General features: G+C 41.7%; 2 protein-coding genes and 1 non-coding gene across 4 annotated transcripts in view; all 3 read right to left on the bottom strand.

The window, feature by feature from the left end:
- Positions 1–40: 40 nt before the first annotated feature.
- Positions 41–14,372, bottom strand: uba1 (ubiquitin-like modifier activating enzyme 1). 2 transcript variants are annotated; one of them, XM_084916492.1, is made up of 26 exons: positions 14,155–14,372; positions 10,939–11,055; positions 10,801–10,859; positions 10,526–10,694; positions 9,133–9,267; positions 8,943–9,049; positions 8,768–8,858; positions 8,506–8,638; positions 8,292–8,389; positions 7,980–8,126; positions 7,571–7,747; positions 7,242–7,349; positions 7,077–7,157; positions 6,244–6,396; positions 5,572–5,737; positions 5,276–5,472; positions 4,812–4,876; positions 4,210–4,405; positions 3,233–3,307; positions 2,957–3,146; positions 2,726–2,811; positions 2,260–2,352; positions 1,805–1,996; positions 1,387–1,488; positions 1,197–1,297; positions 41–1,108 (listed from the first exon to the last, which is right to left on the bottom strand). In XM_084916492.1, the coding sequence occupies exons 2-26, from the start codon at positions 11,053–11,055 to the stop codon at positions 973–975; spliced, it is 3,174 nt and encodes a 1,057-aa protein (XP_084772618.1). In that variant the 5' UTR covers positions 14,155–14,372; the 3' UTR covers positions 41–972. The 2 variants fall into 2 exon arrangements, with proteins under 2 accessions (XP_084772618.1, XP_084772617.1); XM_084916491.1 differs by lacking the exon at positions 14,155–14,372 and adding an exon at positions 12,545–12,788.
- Positions 1,593–1,714, bottom strand: LOC146363688 (small nucleolar RNA U6-53/MBII-28). Its single transcript, XR_014799126.1, has one exon. It is a non-coding gene; the product is annotated as a small nucleolar RNA U6-53/MBII-28 (small nucleolar RNA).
- Positions 14,373–14,792: 420 nt separating the features above from the next.
- The window catches only part of camkvl (CaM kinase-like vesicle-associated, like), a 39,048-nt gene continuing 32,381 nt past the window's right edge, over positions 14,793–21,459 (bottom strand). Inside the window, exons 6-11 of the mRNA XM_084916495.1 lie at positions 20,397–20,517; positions 19,722–19,797; positions 19,414–19,550; positions 19,068–19,146; positions 18,903–18,990; positions 14,793–17,389 (exon numbers count right to left, since the gene is read on the bottom strand). Coding sequence (XP_084772621.1) covers positions 15,899–17,389; positions 18,903–18,990; positions 19,068–19,146; positions 19,414–19,550; positions 19,722–19,797; positions 20,397–20,517 — 1,992 coding nt within the window. The 3' untranslated portion in view covers positions 14,793–15,898. The remainder of the gene's footprint in view (positions 17,390–18,902; positions 18,991–19,067; positions 19,147–19,413; positions 19,551–19,721; positions 19,798–20,396; positions 20,518–21,459) is intronic.

Genomic DNA, 21,459 nt, shown 5'->3' on the forward strand with positions numbered 1-21,459 from the left:
TGTGTGTGTGTCACAGAAATAACCACACAATCTTCTTCAGTAGGTTTTTACATCTTTATTCACTATCACACTAAGTGCTCCCGTTTCAAGATACATCTCGTTGCCCTGTTCTTACAGTTAAGTCATTTGGAGTTAACAAAGTAGAAAGACAGTTTAGGATCTACCACGTATGTGCGCCAAAACTCTGTCCAACCACCCAAAAAATAAAATAGAAAATAACAAAACACATAAAATATGAAGAGAAAGAGAAAACCAATGTCATGTGCACGAACCCCTCCCAAAGCCACAGAGTGGGTTTAATGAGGGTGTAGGGGTACCTCACACTGGCAGGGGTATTCAGGTGGTGTGAGATGGTCAGATATCCAGTCAGGAAAGGCTTGGGCTTATTGGTGTCTCCTGGGCTGACCTTTTACATATTAATTAGGTGCATATGTTAAGAAAAAACAAAACAAAAGAAACTAATGTGGGACTGTGTCTATGAGACAGAGGTTGGAAGAGGGAGAGAGCAAGTATAGTGGAGGGAAGAAGGTGGATTAGATTAAAAAACAAACAAAAACCCTCCATTACTGCTGAAGGCCAATAAGAGTGATGGTTTTTAGGGACACTGGTTGGGATATGGAGTACCAAGAGACCACTAAGGCTTATCAATTCACTCAAGAGGTTGGTGCTTTTGAGAAACATCAGGATGTCCAGTGTACATGCTCCCTTCCTCCAGTGACACCCCTGTTCCCACAGCCAAGAACCAACTGGATTCTTAACATATACAGTTATTCTTAATTCAGCTTACTGGGGCTATGTACACTCAGGCACAGGTTTACACAAACCACAGGCCTAAAAAAATACTGATTGATCCAATACAGCTGACCTGGATCAACCCACGCACCCCCAATCCCCATTTTAGCTCCTCACTCAGAACACCCCCATCTCCCCCCTGTAACTCCCACCCTCCTGCGGGTGGGCTCAGTGCGGAGCTCAGCGGATGGTGTATCTGACATAGGGCACTTCCACGTCCTCGTCTGAAAGGTCGTTACAGCATAGCTCAAACACCAGGGCTTTCACGTGTTTGCCCAGCTTCTTTTTGGACACCTTTGTCACAATCTCCGTCATACTGCAGGACACGGAAAGAAAACCAGTGAATACAAACTTTAAAATTCCAGCATGCAAATGAGGAAGCAGGTGTATGCACGTGCACTCACGGTAGGTCCAGTCTCTCTTTAAGTTTGGCAGCAGGCATGAAAAACGAATACAACATGGACACTCCCTGAGAAAGCATGGTGATCTCCAACTTATGCTCATTCTAATACAGAACAGAAACAGTGGTTAATTGTATGCCAAGAACATGTCAGTGTGGAGAAAACAACAAACCAAACCATGAGCTCAACATACTTTAAAGTAATCCAGAAACTGTCGGAGTGTCATTTCTTCCCCATTGGGCTGCAGTCCTGTGACCTCAAAGCGATCCCACAGCGTCCAGTCAATTTCATAGTACTGAGAAAACAGCAAAAATGTATTTTACGTATATACATATATATATTTTTTTAAGAAATATTAATTATAAGCTCAATAAGATAACCAGTTAATACATTAACATTTCTCCTCAGCACACACTGATGCCATCAGTGTGAGAAGACAAGTTGAACTCACTTACACCCAGGCAGTGCAAAATGCATCTGACTGGTGCATCAGTATTAGCATGGCTTAATCATCACAGGAGTTTATTATACTGGAGTTAAACATTTCTCTACAGCGCAGACATCGTGCACATCTTTTTAAAATCTCAGCAAATGGTAACGTATTTGCTTACCTTGTGTTTTGGAGCAGCAATGGGTTCAGAGAAGGCAAAGAAAGGCAGGGCCAAGTTCATGAAGCCATTTTTGTAGGACTCCAGCTTCTTGTGTCCTTTGATAATCTTGAAGAGCTCCAAGCACACTAGGCCGACAACTGCTGCTGTGGTAGTGGCGATAGCAGGGATGATCTTACCAGCTATCAGTTTGCTCTGTTTGGTGATTAAAAGGACAGTGATGAAGGAAAAAACAAAAACAAACAAAAAGACACAACAAAAACACCCCCCAAACTTTATTTATAGTTGTACATAGAGAGAAAAAACTAAATGTAAATTTCTGCGGTTGCGTTTAAGTTGTTTGTTTTCACAGAGTGCACTCTCAAATGTTTTTTCATTACTATTACAAAACGAATACTATTAGCAGGCACATTTTCCAATTAATACCCGTGTGCGAGCAGCTGGGTCTGTTTTCTTACCTTGTGCCTGTCTGTGGGAGGGATGTCATAGTTCTCTGCTCTCAGGTTGGAGGCTGCCACAATGAAGTCCATGTGAAAGTTGGTGTCATCATCCTGTTAACATATAGGCCACAGCCATTACAAACCAAAAGTACCAGTATAAAGTATATTAATAGGCGCAACCGAAGGTTAGGTTGAAATTCTAGCGTGAGAGTTACAATGTTCTGGCAGTGCACCACTTAAAGGCATCTAAGCAGAGTTAGTCTTGAAAGCTATGGAAACAACACTTTCTTACTCGCATTATTATTAACAGACTAGGTTTCCAATTGGCCTTACTGCAAAGCCAGATGCTGTGTTTTATTGAATCTTTCAGATAAAAAGAACCAAGTCCTCAATGGCACGGACTACCTTTGCTACTGGCAACTGTAATAAATTCAAATAAAAAGTTATTTATCTTCATTAAAGCTGACAAAAGGAGATGCCTTACCTTTTCAAAGTCAATGGAGGTGAGTTTGAACTGGAAGGACTCTGGTGAAGGCAACATGGCTTTCAGCTCTTCCAGTTTGGTATCATCTGCATAATCACAAGATCAATGGTTGCATTACTGCCAAAGCATCCACAATGACACATGACTCAGTACATGATTCACAAACAACTCTTAGCTGATGTAACATCCCCCCCAAAATATGCTTTATTACACAACCACATGTGAACATACCAATAGAGGAATTGTTATTTTGCAGTTCCTGATCAGAGACGTGGATTTTAACTCCTGAACGTGGGGTGAAAGGGGGCACCTTGACATCCTGCAAGATCTTGATCACACCTGCACGATCGGTGCTGCCTTGCAGGCCGTATGTTTGAGCAAACAGGTTGGCTGCTGCCACAACATAGTCCATATGCAGCTCCTGATAACATGAACATTCATTAGTTTGAGCCTGGCTGGACTAGACTCAGGTAATATTAAGCTTATAAATGACAGCGGCACACTTACATTGCTAGTGCTGAATTCTAATGGGTGAGGACATCGCTTTGGACCAGACCAGAAGGGAGCACCGGAACTAGTGAGCTAAAAGACAGATGATAAATGTATTACTTAGAAGTGCTATAATGGAAACCTTTCATGTCCATTTTGTAATTTTTGTGTCAATTGCATATTTATTAAACAGGAAACCGTGGATAAATGACAGGAAAGGGGGTGAGAAACTACAGATGCAAACTAGGGTTTTGTGGTTCAGCGTCAGTACTGCTGACTGAGCCACTAGGCAGCCTTTCGTGCAATAGATACGCAGCACCTCAAACTGCCGTTTGACTCAGCTGAAGTTTACAAATGTAATTTCTGCTGTTTCTAATGTATGCCCACCATCTATAAATGGCTTTTCAGGGGAAATGAGATGTACAAACTGGCATGAATAAGTACACAGGAAGCCCCAAACTGTCTTTACACAAGAGTGTAAAGTAGTTTTCTTTTATATAAAAAGTCTCTTAATCATGACAATGTTTTTGTGACTTACTAAAATCATTTATCTGCCATCAAACGATTTTAGAAATGTTCAAAACCAATATCACGGTCCGAGTACGGTTTACCATGTTTGTGACAACTTTCATGCTATAAGCTAAAATCAGATTATCAGCTGCTGTGCTACTCTGTGCTAACACGTGCTGCAACACTCAGCAGCATCTCTCACTAAATTTGGTGTCACTGAGCCGACCTGCACAGAGCTCAAAAACAGAAGGTTTGCAGACAAGACATAACGTGTGGCCATTGCAGGAGTTACATTTTCATATAATCTGTTGAATAAGTTAAAATATTCTAATACTGTATGAAAAATGACAACACTTTTCTTGTTGCTGAAATGAATACCACCAATGCAACTATAGCTGCAAACAGCTGGTAAGACGGGTAAAACCAAGATCAGACAATAATGGTTAGAAAACTGATATTCATCTCGTAGCACCTTCACTTTGTACCTGATCTGGTGGGAAGTTGTGCAGTAGCTGGCGGATGTTGTTGCTGTATTGACACTGCCAGTGGTTGCGAGCCCAAGCTACGCAGTCAGCCCAGTTTTGGGGGCAATCTGTGACAAGACTCTTATAAAGAGCCTCCAGCACCTCCGCAGGCTGAGCTCCTGGAAGCTTCAGAGTACGCTCCATGAACTTAGGATCTCTGCAAGAACGGAAATTATAAACCTCATTGACTAGTTTCGACGATGTGAAGAGCTGTCATCTTTTTTTAAACCATTTACTCTGCAGGCTGATTTTATGAAGTATTTCGAGCGTGAGGTTTGGGTTCGATTTTACAAGAAGACAGCTCAATGGCGCCACGAGAACCAAGAGGGGGCTGTGACATTTACAAGATTGATTCCTAGTTGAAAGGCAAGTTATACAAGTTTATAAGTACTGAATTACCAACAATCCACAAACACTTACGAGACTAAATTATGAGGAAATTTGTCCACTAATGAAAAGTAATTTTATCAATGAAGAATTTCTACGATGAAAGGAGCCCAGCATATAAATAAGTATAATGCTGACAGGTGATTGCATTAGAATGACAAGAAAAAGCGACATACGTGAGGTACTGCATGGCATTTTCTGGGGGTTGTTTGAATAGTCCCTCAAACTCATCGCGGGCCCACTGCACAGAAGGAACCACAAGGACAGCAGTTCAATAATAGAAGTACAAAATATTTGGTAAACCTACAATATTTCCATTCACGCTGTGACACACTCACCACACACACAGTGCTATTTAAAAAAAACAAAACCCTATATGAAGATATAAAGTATATGAAGAAACAGGTAATGCAATAAAATTCTCTGAAGCATATAGTGCTGAAGTGATTAACTCATCTATTACATGTGTGCATTGTGTAGTTGGTACACCAGGTGGAGCCTTTTAAAGTAAAGATTAACACAAAGGTTTCTGTACGGCTGTTCTCAATACTATTTTGTGGGCTACGCTGACTCCAAGCGTCAGATTTGATCCTGCCTGGCAAATCTCACACTCAGACTCTCCGGCTCTGCATATACTAACCTGCAACGTGTGTTCAATGGCATTTGGGAAGTTTTTGAGGGTGCAGATGGGGATGGACTTCTCAGGTGGATCTTGACTGGAGCTGTAGGACTCGGTGAGGAAAGGGATCACAACCTGGACATTGCCTTTGGTACCCAGAGTGCCTGATTCCAGTAAGGGTTTACGATAGTACACACACCTCCGATCCATATACATCCCTGAACATTAGAGGAAAACGCACATTTTTTTTTTTTACTGAATCCATTTCCCCCCCCTAGTTATTAAGCAGTTATTCTTAATGTCTCATCATCTCTTACGTGCATCAACGTTGTCCAGTGCATTGGCAACTCCATCAAGGCTTTCAAAGAAGTCGTCATCGTAGATCCTTTCTGTGTCAGGGCCCACTCTGTTCTGGTGACCGGTGATCTTGATTGCCGGGTTCATCAGTTTCACTGCAGCAGCAGCCGTGTCACTCTTCATTTTCTGTTAACACACACACACACTAAACAGTCACCTCACTAATAACATTATCATAGGTGACCAAAAGAACAAAGATCAGAGGAGACATTCTGTACAGAGGTCACTGCTGTCCACATTAATGCTTTCTTTTCCAGGGACACAACAAAATGTGCACTCCTTTAAAAATATTGGTGTCCAACAGCTTACGTCGGGTGAGGGTTCCTGCTATCAGTTTCTTTTGGGCATCAGATAACCTCAGATTAACTGATAGTGCATACTAGCATTTAGTAGTCTAGTGATACTACAGCTACAAAGCTGCTCTCAAGTCTCAGTTTGTTAGGAGCTGGTGAATTTGTCTTTTTAAACTTTAAGAACACGAACGAACACACACTATGAATTTTAAATTGCCTCTATCAACACACAAAACATAATCTATAAGTGCACTTCGGTGTTACAGGAAAGCCATAAAGAGTGCTGTGCAGAAAACATCGATCAATAGAGTTCATCAAACAAGTTAAGATGATACAGACCGTAACATCCCAAGGTCTGAAGAGGAACTGCCTGTTGAGGTTAGATTTTTCTATGGTGTCCATGTCAGTCACAATGACCTCTCCCTCCCCAGTAGCCAGTCCAATCATGGCAAAGTTTTTCAGCAGCTCACAACCAATGGCACCAGCCCCAACCTGGAAGGATTAGAAATGTGTGAATAAAGCTATAATGGGTCGTCATACATTTGAACCTTCCATTTACACGCGTCACTCAATGTCAGAGAAATGCTTAGTGGGAAAAGCTGACAGTCTTTTTGCCGGATTCCCACCAGAAAGGTTAAACCCAACAGCTCTGACACGCACTGGGACATGGTGGGTGGCACTCAATTAACATGGCAGTGTCAATACACTATTGTGCCAATTATGAGACAAAGAACAGCTGATATATTTTGGCTTAGATGCAGCTGCCACCATCTCACTCACACACGATCTCAAATAGTAAATAACTGCCCATGAATATCCCAAGAACTGACAGTGTTCTTTGTCACTGTGCAATTAAATCAAAGTATAAACAAAAAAACCCTCAACTGAGCATTCAAACAAGAATGAACTTTCTGTTGGACAATTTTAGGCACAAGAGCACAAAGATAAACTCTACCACTAAAGATCTCATAAGATCTATTTCCCCTAGCATCCTGAGAACAGCACCAAGAAATATTCTTCATCAGATTTTAGCTCATAGTATTTTATAGTGGGATAAAGGTATTTCTAAGTTTTTGTCTTTTGCACAACATTTTTCTGGCAAACTTATTTTTAAAAACTTTCTAGAAACAGGAAATTGAAGAAGGTAACAGAACTTTTACACTGACACTCACCAAGAAGTAACGCTGTTTGGCAAGCAAATCCTGCATTTTGGTGCCAAACACTGCAATCTGTCCATCATATCGGCAGTTTTTCTTGGAGAAAAAGACAAATTTAGCACCATCATTTATTGCAACTACATTCAGTACTTGCATTTTGAATATGCTTTGAACACCTACAGGGGCACACTCTTCCTCTGTGAGCATGAATCCCTCCTCTTCAGCCAAGCACTCCAGGGCATCAAAGTACAGCCATTGCATTATGGGCATAAATTTTCCTGTGCATGCCTAAAACATCAAACAGCACATGAAATACAGGAAAACCTTCTCCATTTCAAAACACGTCTAATCATACCCGATGTAAAATGACGCTTCACAAGCATTGATAAGAACGGGCTTATCAGTGCCTGTTGATTAAAATATATTTTCCTTTAATATAAAGAACAACTACAGTTAATATTGCAGGGACAAAGCTTTCATCTTCAATTTGCATACAGCTTTCCACTGACCTTCATCACTTCCTGTGCAGCCAGCCCTCCAATGAAGGCATTGACAGGGGCCAGGTCACCAGCAGCAACATATGACATCTTTTTGATAAGAGATTCATTCAGCTGTTCCACTTTGGCCGACCCAGTCTGAGCAGAGTTCGCTTCTTTGGCCAATGCCAATAGCTCCTCACCATCCGGCTGGAATACACACAGTTCACGGTAAATTACAAAATATTAACTATAAACAGACTTTATTTTTGCTGTGTTGTGCTGCACTTTTTATGCAGAACCATTTTATTTTAGCACAAGCATTTAATCAAAGTGGTTCCCCCTTTCCAAGAAGATCCCACTTTAAAAAAAAAGGGAAAGGTAAATTGAAGCAACCGATCTCAAATAACAGAATATTCCCACCATCATGAGTGATATGTACCTGGCTCCAAGGTGCTGGAAGATGGCCATGTTTTTTCTGGAAGGCATGGATAGCCTGGAAGCCTAGGTGCATCTGTCCTGGAAACTCCATCTTGGCAAAGTCTGTCATCAGGAACTCGGGCTCGGCCAGCGATGAGGAGAGAGATTTCTGAACAGGGAAAGAAACGCAAGGTAGTGAAGCTGGGCTTTTCCACTGGTGACAGCAATGCCAGATGGTAAGGTTATATTGGTATTACCATGAGAATTCACACTACACTATCTGTGGAAATGAGATAATGCCAGTAATTTCATGTGCAAAATGGCAGCTACTTACAAAACTGATCTTCTTGGGCATTTTAACCTGGGAAACTATTCCTCCTCTTATGTAATCTGTAAAGCCACTTGTGTCACAGATGCTGAAGGTGTATGGACCTAGTAAAATACAGGACATTGCATGAACTGTAAACTCATAACAGAGTGACCAAAATGTATTCAATTGTGGGACAAAAAAAAAAAAAAAAAAAAAAAAAAAAAGAGTGTGTTCTTACCAAGAACTTTAATTTCGACCGGCTTGCAACCATTGAGCTCAGTCATACCCTGAATCTCAGTAAACGTAACATAATCTCCACTCTCGAAGCCATGACGAGCTTCATCCAGACATGTCACGACCCCTGCATTGTCCTGGAGAAACCAAAATGTGAAACTTTTCAGGCACTGCTGCCATGAAGCTTTAATTTACTCCTACAAAGCAGGTAGTAGTTAAAAAGAAAAATCAGCATTGTCAGGGGGGATAAAAGAACCAAGACTAACCTTTGTGATCATGGAAATCATAGCACTTAATGGCTGCTCTCCATTGGTGTCATACACAATCATCTCTTCTCCAAAGTCACAGAAAAGTTGACTACAAAAGAGAAATTAGAGCACAAAAACATTAGATGCTGACGGATGCACTGCATGTGAACACTAAACAGAGTCTTAATCTTACCCAAACAGACCACGAGTGTCTGCAACGATCAGCTTGATTCCCTTGCTGTGGCAGAACTCTCCTAGAGTCTGCTGCTCCTCCAGAGTTGAGTTAGTCAGCACTACCACCTAGATTTCAAAATAAGACAAGATTAAAAACTCTTTCCGAAATGGTAAAATGACTAGGGAGTTTTCTTATGCTAAATTTATACCTGGAACTTGGTCAAGTAGTCTTCAGTCAGTGGTCCAGTGCAACCAGTCACAGGAACATAGCTGTTCAGTTCAGCCAGGCGGGCCTGACTCACTTCTGCCCTGTTCTTGCCCAGGTCCTCCTCCCGAAGGTAAAACTAGCCATACAGAAATACTGATGCTGTCATTAAGCAATAACTGCCAATACTATAGCCAAACATGACATTAAGGAACATTCTAGGGAATAACATTGAGTCAGTGTGAACTTTACTTCATTTGTGTGTTTAGCCATATTCTTCTGTGGGTCCGCCTTTTCTTTTGAAAGGACTTCAGAATGTGTAAAGAGGATAAAAACAACAGACTACCACTTAAACGGCTTGACTGATCACAGTGTACTCTCCCTGCATTCTCACGCTTAAGTCCATAACATTAAAATGGTTATCAAGAGCAGATGAGTTTTATTTGTAGTTACGCTGTTATATTTATGAAAGCTAAGCAGTGATTAGATGAAAAGAGAAGAAATCCAACCCAACTCAGTTTGGAAGTGGACTAACATTATATTGTTAAGTGGTCTTGGCTGGTTCATTTGCCCTAAACCAGTTTGGACTGTCAGCCCAGAGAAAACCAAGCAAAGAAACCCAAGTTTAAGGTAAAATGAAATATAGACTAAATGTAAAATTTGGTCTCAAAACTTCAAACCATTATTTGAGCTCCTAAAGCACATCAACAATAAGAGCTTTCTTAAACTACAGGTTAACCATTTCTTTTTCCATATTTCTGTTATTGGGACTGAATCACATAATTGAAAACACAAATGTACAATGCAAATGCAATACACTTAAGCTGCCCTGTAAATAAATTAGGGGTGTGTCTTATAATATAAGCCACAATACCAGTATATCTTTTTAAATGAAAAAATGTCATATCGCAACATCATTCGTATAAAATGACTACGTTCCCAAGCGAGTCTTAAAATCTGTGTCTAACCACAATGACACTTCTGTAGCAACAACACCAGAAAAATGCCTCAAGTTAACACCCAAGGAATCTGTTCATACACGTTTGCAGTTTGATGAGACATAACAGGATGTAACAGACAAATAAAAGCAATCTACTCTGCTGAAATTATGTCCTTTAATAGACTGGCTGTACCACGATTATGAACCTGGGAAGAGGCCACCCACTGGTAAATCTGGGTCAGCTCATGGTTAGCAAGGGTGGGAGTGGCTTTAGTACCCTTTCTGGATGTTAGCAATACACAACAACACATAACTCAACAGATAAAGCCACAGTGCACTTTGGAATCGTGCTCAGACAACAGGTGAGTCCACAAACTGCAAATCCCTTGTGTAACTTAATCGGGAAAAATAAACTACTGCAAAAATTTTAAATTAAAATATCTGTGCTTTCACACACCTGGGAAGAGAGGTCTCTCCATTCTGCAACTCCTTCGTCATGTATAGTGACACTTCTAACTCCTCCCAGGATCACGTTCTTGGCAATCTCAACTCCAAGGCCTCTCATACCAGAGATGAGGACATTGGAGTTCTGCATGCGCTTCATAGCTTCATGGCCCAGCACGTAACTAAATAATGACATAAAGAACCATTGGCAACATTATGAATTGGTAGATGTCAAGCCCAATAACGATGAAGTCCAACATCACAAAAAGGAAAAAAGAAGCAGCTTACAGCTGTCTTGAGTACAGGCCTTCATCGATCTCAGCATCATTGCCATTCTTAGCCATGCCCTGGGAAAACAACACGAAGTGCAATCAGTTTACGTTACAAGTTCTACTCACTCTATAGAGTAAATGTGTTTGCACTCACGTTGGCAGGTGTGTGGGACAGATCAGTTCTGACAGAGTTAGAGGAGGAGCAGTGGGATCCCGTCTTCGTCTCTGTTCCTGACAAGCGACGCTTCTTGGACAGCGGCGAGCTGGACATCTGTGCATTAACCACCATCATAAATTAAGTTGTCATTCAAGCACACGAATGTTACCAGTTAACTGCCCTATAACATTTTTGGTAGTTTGCAATAAATCCAGAATAAAAGAAAGACATTTTACATCATTAAGAAAAAAAAGAGAAAGACAGCACACTGTCAACAAGCTTGGGTTTCCTGAATGTTCTCAGAAGCCAACTGATTCCAATTCATATAAACTTCAGTAATTTTATAATTCATTGCTATGGTTCCATTATAATAAGTACCTAAACTAAAGGCTAACCAGTCCCCCTCATTTGAAGAGAGGATTTTTAGCCTAGAGAGCAGCTGGGCTGGCTTCAGGCCAAACACAAATCTGCTAGAAAACGAACTGAGGCTGAGAAGAGACATGAATAGCATTACCGGCTCTTTCATACACACAGAAAGCACAGGTTTGTTTAGATACTTCTATTGTTTTTTTCCCCTGGTATTTATCGACACCCAACATGTTTCAAGGAAAAGAGCTGAATCATTAAAAGTTCACTGCGGTAAACTGAGCAATACCACACAATGGCTGGCAGGTGCGGACACAAGGACCACACTGTGCTGCAACTAAGTTGTAGATGGCGACGTTACAAGAAAGCTCTAAACAGCAACATTTAATAGCAATGCATTTACTTATGTATTTAGATTTCTGATTAACGCAGTAGTCGCGATAAACCTCTGCACTCGGAGGGCCGCAGTGTTTTTCAAATACAATCTAGGCGCACAAAAAAAAAAAAAAAAAAAAAAAAAAAAAAAAAAGGTCGGGCACAATTTCCGCATCCAATGCGGCGCCAACTTCCGTGCATTTCCCAAGGCACACGTATCAGTTTATAACCCTCTCTACGACTTTAAATTATGACGAGGCCTGGGCAAATTTTCATACGACTGCAACCAGCCTAAAATAGCCTTCATATCACCGTTAACTGAACGGTCGCGCTTGTCAAAACCGAAAATGAAGGCGTCCGGCATGATACAGCAAAGCCGCCCGGCTGTTACTGTAGTTTGCCAATCCTACTAGAAAACGTTAGCGGGTAGCAGTCGATTTAAAGATCTCAACGTGTGGAAAAATATTAATTAACTGTCAGATAACAGCACCGATAGAAAACTAAGTAGGTTCCGAGCAACTAATCGGTTAAGTGATTTGGCAAGTGGACAGAGTCTAAACATTAATAACTTAGAGGGAAGAAAACACCAGCTTGTCAGCTTATCCATTAGCACCTCGGCCTAGGCCTGCATTACCCTCAGTGCGGAACACAATTTTACAAGCTAGCAGCTGTGGCTACACTCCAACCGACCTCGCACTGGAGAGCAACGGATTTGACAGTAGTCTACCACAGCTCCTATGTGGATATGGGTAAATGTCTAGGCATCTAACAAAAAGACAATTTAACTGTGTCACTTAACATAAACACCGCGAATACGAGCCAAGCCACTACACTCGTGCTCCATTGATTTCCCTTTCCTTACCAATAATCCTTCTCGGTCCCTTCCCAATGCGAACCCGCTCCTCTCCTGCTGTGTGTAGCTGTCAGTAAAAACGCTGATTGTATATTCGACGATTTGTACAGAGAAAAGAAACGCGATGCGGGATTGGGGTGGTCTGCACTATATTGTCGAGTCACTATGTCGTTGTGCCGTTAGTCTCTCCTATGTAATTGCGCTGCTGGCTTTGCGACTGCAGACAGGAACAAAACCAAAATGGCAGATGGGGAGAAAGGGGCGGAGGAGCTGTGACGCAGGGGCTGAAATATTCAACAGGAAAGGGTGGCAGCAAGCACGCTGCTCATCCAGGTCCTCGGCTCATTGGCTCTTCAAGCCCAAGCTAAAGCGCGTTGATCCCGCCCTCGCTACGAGAGGATGCATGCCAAGTATCTTACTGTACAATGAACAGTAGGATCTCCAATAATCTAGTGAAAAAAAACAACACTTAATGAGAAAAATAATTGCGGGTATGTCTGAGACCATTGCATGAAAGGATTCTCCCTTAACGGAGCTGAATGTAACTCATCAGTAACAACACCTTTGTTTCAGAGGCAGATTAGCAAGGACCAGTCATCTTCATGTGAACTCCATAAACAAAGCTGAACACCAAACTTGCAACAATGCACCATCAGAACACATTTCACAGTTAAACCCCATTAGATATACTCTCGCTGGAGCACAATTTGCTACATTCCACTTAACACACCGATTGTTTTGACTATTTTATGAATTCAGCAATTATCATCACTACTCAAGTCGGATAGTGTACGATCCTTATTAGCTAGTGATGCTGAGCGTCTGGGCCTTTTAGTCACACTGAGGTTAGGGGTGAGCATTCCTTGCAGAAGAGTATTGGGGGAGGGGGTGCCTAGTAAATGACAAAGGCCCAGGAAAAAAAAAAAGAGTGGGCCGCATATACTCGGGTACACATGTCGAGGTGATCCCCTATTTTCATCTTCCAACTAGAAAATGCTTGGAAACTGAAGCATACGAATATCAATGATGCCCGAATAATAGGCTGCCTAACTTGACAAGCTAAACAGAGAGACTAGCCAGTGTTAGGTTACTGTGATAACGCCGATAAACGTGCTATCGAAACGGGAACCCTACATATACAAACGGATATACGAGGAAAAAAAATAGTGCCAGCATGTACGCTCGTGATGCCAGTTCGCTCGTGTCTGTCTTTCAACGTAGTATCCATCAAATGTTTGAAGCAACTAGCCTTCTAGCTACCATTAACGTTATTTATCGCCTAACATTAATTAAAACAGCAACCCCGTGCACATAAAAACGTGCAAATGCTAATTTGCCGTTAACAGTTACGTGTCAGTGCCTTGTTAGCTACCGTTAGCGGAGCAAGGAGCTTAAATGGTTCGCTCAGCCGTCTGCAACTAACATTAACGACTACCGATAACGCACATCAAAAGACTGCGTAGTTGTTAGCTTGTGTGCGGCTAGCTTTCGAGCTATCTAGCCACCCAGCGACTTTTTCCCCTTCTTGTGCCGCTATGTTAGCTAACTAGCTAACATTAGCAAACTAGCTGAGGCTAACATAACCAGGACGAGAGCTTACACAAGTGTGCAGAACTTACCACATCCGATATTTACTCGGCCTGATCTGGAGTATTAAAAATCGGCTTCTGCTTAAGCAAAGAAAAACAACAACCAAGGTGACAATTCAACACCGCCACTGACTGCAAAGTGAAAAGTGTGTCACGGTGGCGGGCTCTGTGTGAGTTTTTTCCGCTGGACGGCTGCCTGTCCGGCTGTTCCCAAACCGTTTCCCCTCACTCTATTTCAGTTGAAAGCAAAGCAAAGCAGCAACATGTGCACGTTACAGGCACAACCATCATTCTGGGTCTTGGGGTTAATTGAAAATGAATATGATTGGTTTGTGTCTGCTCTGTCTTTTAATTAATCGTTAACGCTCACACATCCAATCTAGAAGATAAAGCGTACTGAATATTACACTGCTTTGTGGTTTAGTTGTATATTTAGAAACAAGACTACTTTTGCCACCCCCGTACCTTACAAGCATGGACTAAACCGAAGTTCACGCAGTGCCTTATGGGACTTGTAGGCATAAAGGATAACATAATAGAACGCCTGTCAGAAATCTGCCTTTTGGATAAATGTTGATTAAGCACGTAAAAAACAAAACAAAACTCGGCTGTAATTCTAAAATGTTTTTTTTGAAGAGTGATCAAATGATTTTAAACAACTCAATATATATGCATGTATTTACTGACTTACTTTTATTGAAAGACTTGCAAACAGTGCACATTTTACATAGGGACAGAATAGTGGAGATCTAGACTTGTTCAGGAGAAAAGCACAGAATCTGGTATTACATACACCCAATAGCAGAACAAAAGTCAGAACAGTTTTATGATGAAAAGGATAAAATAGGCAGGACTGTCCAGTTAACGGTACCAAATGAATGTGCTGACAAAACTGGAGCAAATGAAAACAAACTATCTGGAAATGTTTGGGGAAAAAAGGAGAGAAAATGTAAGTGTTACTGTGTTATTGCAAAGCCTTTATACAGTATATTTCCCCCAGCTCTCTGACAGATGTGGAACAACTCATAAGTCTAAGTGACAGTTTAAGTTTAAATATACCGTTTAATAAAACAAATTATAATTTCCTGCAACCAGGGGAATGGCTTTATCAGATCAGTTTCACATATTTCTGTACAACTTTGTGACACCAACCATCACAACAGAATAACTAGCCACATAAATACATAGTAACTGAAAAAAAAATCATGGGACAATCTGCTTTGAACAAAAAGAAAAAAAAAGTAAATGTCACTTTGGATATGAGGAAGTTCACACCATGGAAGAAAAATATGACTTAGGAACCTAGTTTGATTCTGTTTATTTACAGTTTTTAGGGGATAATACTTTATTTAGAGCTTTTCTTTCACTGTTAGTTGAGAATTTTGCCATTCTTATTTGTGCAGCTTCATAATTTGCAAATTTGTTGAGTGCTTGGATTTCCATATGAGGTGGTTGTGTGGTAAACATTTAGGCACACAATCTGGATTTAGCATAACAAACTTTTAAGATCTTGATCTGTGAAGCTGTCATACAGAGATATATTGTACTCTAATCCCTCTAGACTCCAGTGACGAAAGTGTTTGGAATGTCAGAGGGGGGTAGGGTCATCTGGTATGAATATGCAGCCAAACCAAACAACAGTGTAATAACTTCTCTTTTTGCGCACAATTAGGCAGTCCTTCTGGGTGAGACAGTCATTAAATCCTTAAGTTTAACTATGAATACAGTGTTCCAGGTATTTTTGCCTTTGTGTATTGCATCATGCACACCTGCCTCATAGTCCCCTGCCTATCCCAGGTCTTGGTGACTGGCTGGAATGAGCAGGAGCCGCCTGTCCATCTCTGTCTTCCTGCTCTCCCAGCGCCTGGGGTGAGGCTTCTGTGGGTGGAGATGGTGGGGGGTAGGCAGGAGGAGGAATGCTAATGTGAGGAAGAGATGGCAGCACAGGTCTGGGAGAGGTAGGAAGTGGTGGTGGGGTGCCGGTGGTTGCAGATGTGGACCGCTGTGAGGGGCGTGCACGAGAGGTGGCGGGAGAAGCGTGTGTGCTCCGAGCTCGAGGTTGCTCAGCAGGACAGTCACTGATTTGCTCTAGGAGCGATGGCATGTCTCCCTCGATCTTCTCCAGCACAGCAGCCATTTGCTTTTCTATCTGCTCGATCACACTGTCCATTTGCCAATCGCTTGAAGTGCTGCTCCCCCCACTGTGCTGTAGCCCAGTTCCATACCTCCCTACACCTCCTCCACTCGTATACAGGGAACTGTATGGACTCCCATAGCTCCCAGCCATCCCCATCCCCATAGCCCCAACCTCTGGATTGTATGGTGTGGCATGACGGCCCAAACTAGCAGAGCTTCCAACTGCATAGCAAGCCTGTCCCGGTGTAGCACCTGCTCTTGGTATACTAAACTCAGCGCTGTATCTATCTGGTCTTCTGGCATTCCTGTCCTGCCTATCTACTGGACTCTCATCGCTCCTTAGCCTAACTTCTAGTCCTCCATCCACCCCTGTACCTGGCCCCACTGCTGGAGTAACTGGCGCCACCACAGACTTCTCTGCCACCGCTTCAGGTACTTGTGTCTGACACCAACTTCCGTCAGTCTCATCCTTTTGCTCGCTTTGTGTGACTGGTCTCTTCAGCGGTGAGGCTGATGCAGCAGCGGATGCTGCGTGTGAAGGTGCGTGAAGTGTTGCAGCCATTTTACGTCTGCTGCTGGGGTCGGGGGAGGACGATATGTGTTTTTTGTCAAGATTAATGCCCGAAGTGCTGTCTAATAGCTTTGAGGCCTCAGGGCTCACCGCAGGCGTCTGTTTGAATTCTGGAACAACTTTATTTTGGCCCAAATTTGCAGCCATTTTCCTGGTTCCGTCACCTGCACCTTTCTTTGCACCAACCTTGTCAGGCTGTTCCTGGGTACAGTTGGGGACTGCATTTGGTTGACAGAAAAGGTCCTCTACACCTGATGGCGAAGTTCCTACCGATGGGCCTATATGCATCTTTACCTCCTCTTGTTTTTCTCCAGCCTTAACTGTCTCTTTACTCTGGTCCATACCAGAGGGCGTACTCTCAATAGTAACTTCTAAAGACACACTACTTGATGTTACCCCACCATCACTCATCCCTTTCTCTCCCTCATCACTTGTTCCCTGCGAAGCACCCCCTTCACCATCCCCTGCCTCCTCACTGCCCTGAACCTCAGCAGAGCTATCAATCAATGCTTCTGAATTCTTCAGGCGTTGCATGAAGGTGGTGACACGGATTGCTTTCTGCGAAACAGACAGAAGTAGAAGAAAAACAAGAGAAGGATGGTTAGGATGAAAAGAATTAGATTTGCAGCACATTTCATTTTCATTAAAATATACTTCCTCTTTCCCCCCTGCTAATAAAAAATACTTTGATAACATAGTTATGGAAAAGCTTAAAAAATAAGCTTCAAGTACAAGCATTTGAGAAAAAAGCCTGTCAACACACCATGATTTTTGCAACTTCGTACTAAGAGCTGAGATATGATTTGTGTGACATGAAGGAAGATTAGTGCCGGTTGTTTACTTCCAGAAGGCTATGACATATTGTGCCCTGGTTTAAATCAATCTCAAGTCTCACCCTCCCCAAGAAACTCCTTGAGTGCTTGCTGACTGGAAAAAGTAATCAAGCAAATGTGTATAAATCCCCTTCTTATAAATGTTACACCGATCTGATTCCTTCTGCTCTACAAACACTGAAGGAGTCAGGGGGGAACGTGTGAGCTTAATAACTGCTAATAAACCAGGGAAACGAATTCCCTTGAATTCTCTGGAAGTGAAAAGCCACTAGGACACAAAAATGCTACTGAGAACAATATCTCTTAACTGAGATTTTTTTGCATTGCTTCAAAAATGATTTAAATGTAACAACAGTATGGGACAATGGGCCAGGATTCACGTAAGAGGAATGCCAGAGGGCCTTACAGTATAAATCACGGCAGTTCATAAGTTCACAGTGGCTAAGAACCCTTATGTCCTTTCCATTTAACCCTCTCCTTATCTACACTAATTTAAATACTACAAAAGTAGTGAAGAAAAAAAACCCTTGCTTCTCTGCTGCTTATCTCACATTTATAGATCTGGATTCATAAACCAGTGCAGATGAGGAGAAGGAAAGGAGTAGAGCAGGCCACTTTGAACATCTGGGTGTAATCCAATGACAAAAGTGGGGCAGAGTGGATGGATCTCTTCTGGGACAGGCAGAGTGACAGTGGGCAGGAACAGAGCTTGGGAAGAGTTTCAACGGCCCCTGACATGATCAATACATCTCAAAGCTGACTTGGGTTTAACATTTAATATAACATTTTTTCCAAACTGATTTTTATAGAGATAGCTTCTGTTAAAAACCTCTTTTTAATTTAAAAGCATATTTGGCTATCATGAGTCATTCTGGACTAAATGTGAGTTTCTCCCCATGCTCTGCCCTTCCACTGTCCTTCAGAATGAAAAACAATACCTTTAATTCCTGGGAACCACATGGAGAAAGAGAGAAGAGGATTGTTGCTGTTACTTAAGCTGTGAGGTTAGCATTGCCACCATTTTCCTTCTTTGTCTTCACCAGTCTCATCCCTGGATCGCCTTATCAGTTCCACCATGTCATTCGCAGACTTTAAACATACCTCTGCTGAGTTGTGTTAGGAGCTAAAAGCACATTAACACCCTGGTCTTCACCTGGTTTCTCCTCCAATATGCCTCTGCTGCTATTATTTCCAACTTCATTTAATCTCACATTTACAGAGCAGGAGTGAATACATACCCGCCATTTGGCCTTTGCAAAGTTCTTTTCAAACTGGGCACACACGCCATCCTTCAGGTTCTTTTCTGATGCACCGTTCCCTGCAATCCTGAGACACAACATACAAGTAAATGTAGCTGTGTGCCAAGATTTCTGTTGCTATTGTCAGCATGTACACATGATTACCACTCATGGAAAAGCGCATCTTGCGCTGTGATTCTCAGCATCTGGTCCACTTCCATCAGGCGACAGACAAGCTCCTTAGCTGAAAGAGAGAGAGCAATGAAAAGGCAAACGAGGCATCTTAAGAAATCATATATGCAGTCTTTAAAAAGCGAAAACGTTAAAACATTCTGTGCTGTTTTCAGTTTTGCTCTGCAAAATATTTCCTGACGATGGCAATTTTGATAAAAATGACAAAGTGCCACAAAATGTTTTACCTGCTGATGCTCTAAATTAAGTTTACTGATAAACTGTCGTATTAAGAAAGAAAGTGAAGTATCCACTGCCACCATGTGGTGGAGTTTTATACCTGCAGGTGAAATGTCATCCCAGTAAGGAGAATCAAACTCAAAATCCCCAGCAACAATCCGGCAGAAAATGATGCGATTATGCAGATCGGTGTTTTCCTCCTCTGTTTCATCGTAAAAGGGAGGGTTACCCGACAAGCTGCAAAAAGACAAAAAACCAACAAAAACAAACAAACACAGAAAGAGAAAGAAGAAGTGTAACTATCCCATGGACAGACCTTATATATATATATATATATCAAACAAAGTAATCCTGTTAAAGCCTAGTGAGCGTTACATCACAGTGTTTGTAATTAGCAGTGAGACTCACAGTATGAACATGATGACACCCACAGCCCAGCAGTCCACTGGACGGCCATATCGGTGACGAGCCACCACTTCAGGAGCTGAGAAACAGCAATGAATGAAGCAGATACAGAATGTGTGTAAGAGGCAGAGAAATGTCCTGGGATTTTATTTACAAGCCTTCACACCATATTTATGCCTCTAAGCTGCACGGGCAACTTACCTCCGAAGGCTATCTCCAGTTTTAATTCCCTCTTTTTATTTTTTTGCATCATTTTCCCACCAGGGCCACTATTCGCTTCCCTTATTTATTAGTGTAATTACTCAGTTCAGCATTATGAATAACTGTCCTGGCATTTCGGTGAGAGAATCAGGCCAAGGCCCAGTCGTGTACTTCAAGTTGCCCTCACATAAATCTCAGTGACACAGAGAGGAGAGACAGCGCACATGAAATGAGAGGAATAGAATAGAAGAGTTTGATTGTTTGCAATTCTGCTCATGTTTTCTGTCGGTGTAATGGCTGGTTGTTGGGGTTGAACTCTGAATGCTCAGTAGCACAAGTCCTCAGTCATATTTACACAACAGAAGAAAACAAAGATGGGAAAAAACAAAACAGGATAATAGATGGAGAAAAACTGAAAAGCAAATGTGGTTCCAAAACAAAGCCACACACTGTAAAGTGACGTCTAGAGTTACTTACCCAGGTATTCCGGTGTTCCACATGGCTCCGTGATTGGTCCGTTCTCAAATCTGGACAGGTAGAAATCTCGCAAAACTACTTTGTTATGGTTGTTTTCTGTGTAGTACATCAGGTTTTCCAGCTACAGAGAATGAGAAAAGAAATAGCATTCCTACACAATTTCACACGTACTAAACGACAACCATGGAGTTATACGTCAAGGAAACGGGCTACTGGTTTAAACATCCGATGGTGGGTATTTTAACAGATGAGCTCAGATCAGGACCAAGTGAATGTCCATCAAATTTGTCAAAACAACTCTTGTACTTGTACAAATCCAAGGAACTGTCAGTCTTTATGCTCTGTACTATTGGACTTAACAGGAACAATAACTTACAGTGAACGGTGGTAAATGTACATTTATGTACTTTTTGCACAAAGAGGTAATACATTTAGTGAGTCTCATGAAAACTGTTGGCTTACACATTTCTGCGAAAATGGATCTCCAAATAATTTAACAGCTGCATAAACTCCAGTATATTCAAGTTCAAAGAGGTGAGACTACAAAACTTCATGCATGCAAGAAACTATGACAGCAGGTAATTCTTGTATGTAATCAGCAGCTCAGAAAACAAATCTCTCCTGTCGAAAATGAGTACTGGAGCAAAACTACAGTTTGCCAGTGAAGATAGATGCCTTTAGGAACAATGTGTTTGTGTAGACCAAAGAAAGCTTTTCAGGAGAAAAATCTATTCAGCTGGGAGGGATGTGAAACATGCAGTGCATGCAAGAGAGCCCTCAAACATCTCACAACTAAAAGACCTTTGGACAAAACAGTGGTGAAAATTCTTAACAATCCAAAAGGTGATGATTTTAATCTACTTAACTTTTATTTTGTAGGAGCTGTAGCATTAAATGTTATCCTGATATGTCAAAAAACAGTTCCAGTAAGGTAATAATAACACATAAGGGGTTAATATGTCCTTGATATCATATAGCTCAAGGCCATTTACTTAAAAGTCATTAGTAGGCTAATGAAGGCAAAACTGACAGCCTTCCAGTGCAAATCATCAGTACAAGAGTA

The sequence above is a fragment of the Perissodus microlepis genome, chromosome 20 (genome assembly GCF_051167445.1).
Source record: "Perissodus microlepis isolate ML-2025 ecotype Zambia chromosome 20, ASM5116744v1, whole genome shotgun sequence".
NCBI lineage: Eukaryota > Metazoa > Chordata > Actinopteri > Cichliformes > Cichlidae > Perissodus > Perissodus microlepis.

Coding starts and splice junctions, on each gene's coding strand:
- uba1 (XM_084916492.1), bottom strand. CDS start 11,055: ATGTCCAGCTCGCCGCTGTCCAAGAAGCGTCGCTTGTCAGGAACAGAG. Junction 10,695..10,800: donor GGCCTGTACTCAAGACAGCT/GTAAGCTGCTTC, acceptor GTCATTATTTAG/TTACGTGCTGGGCCATGAAG. Junction 1,109..1,196: donor AAAGAGAGACTGGACCTACC/GTGAGTGCACGT, acceptor CGTGTCCTGCAG/TATGACGGAGATTGTGACAA.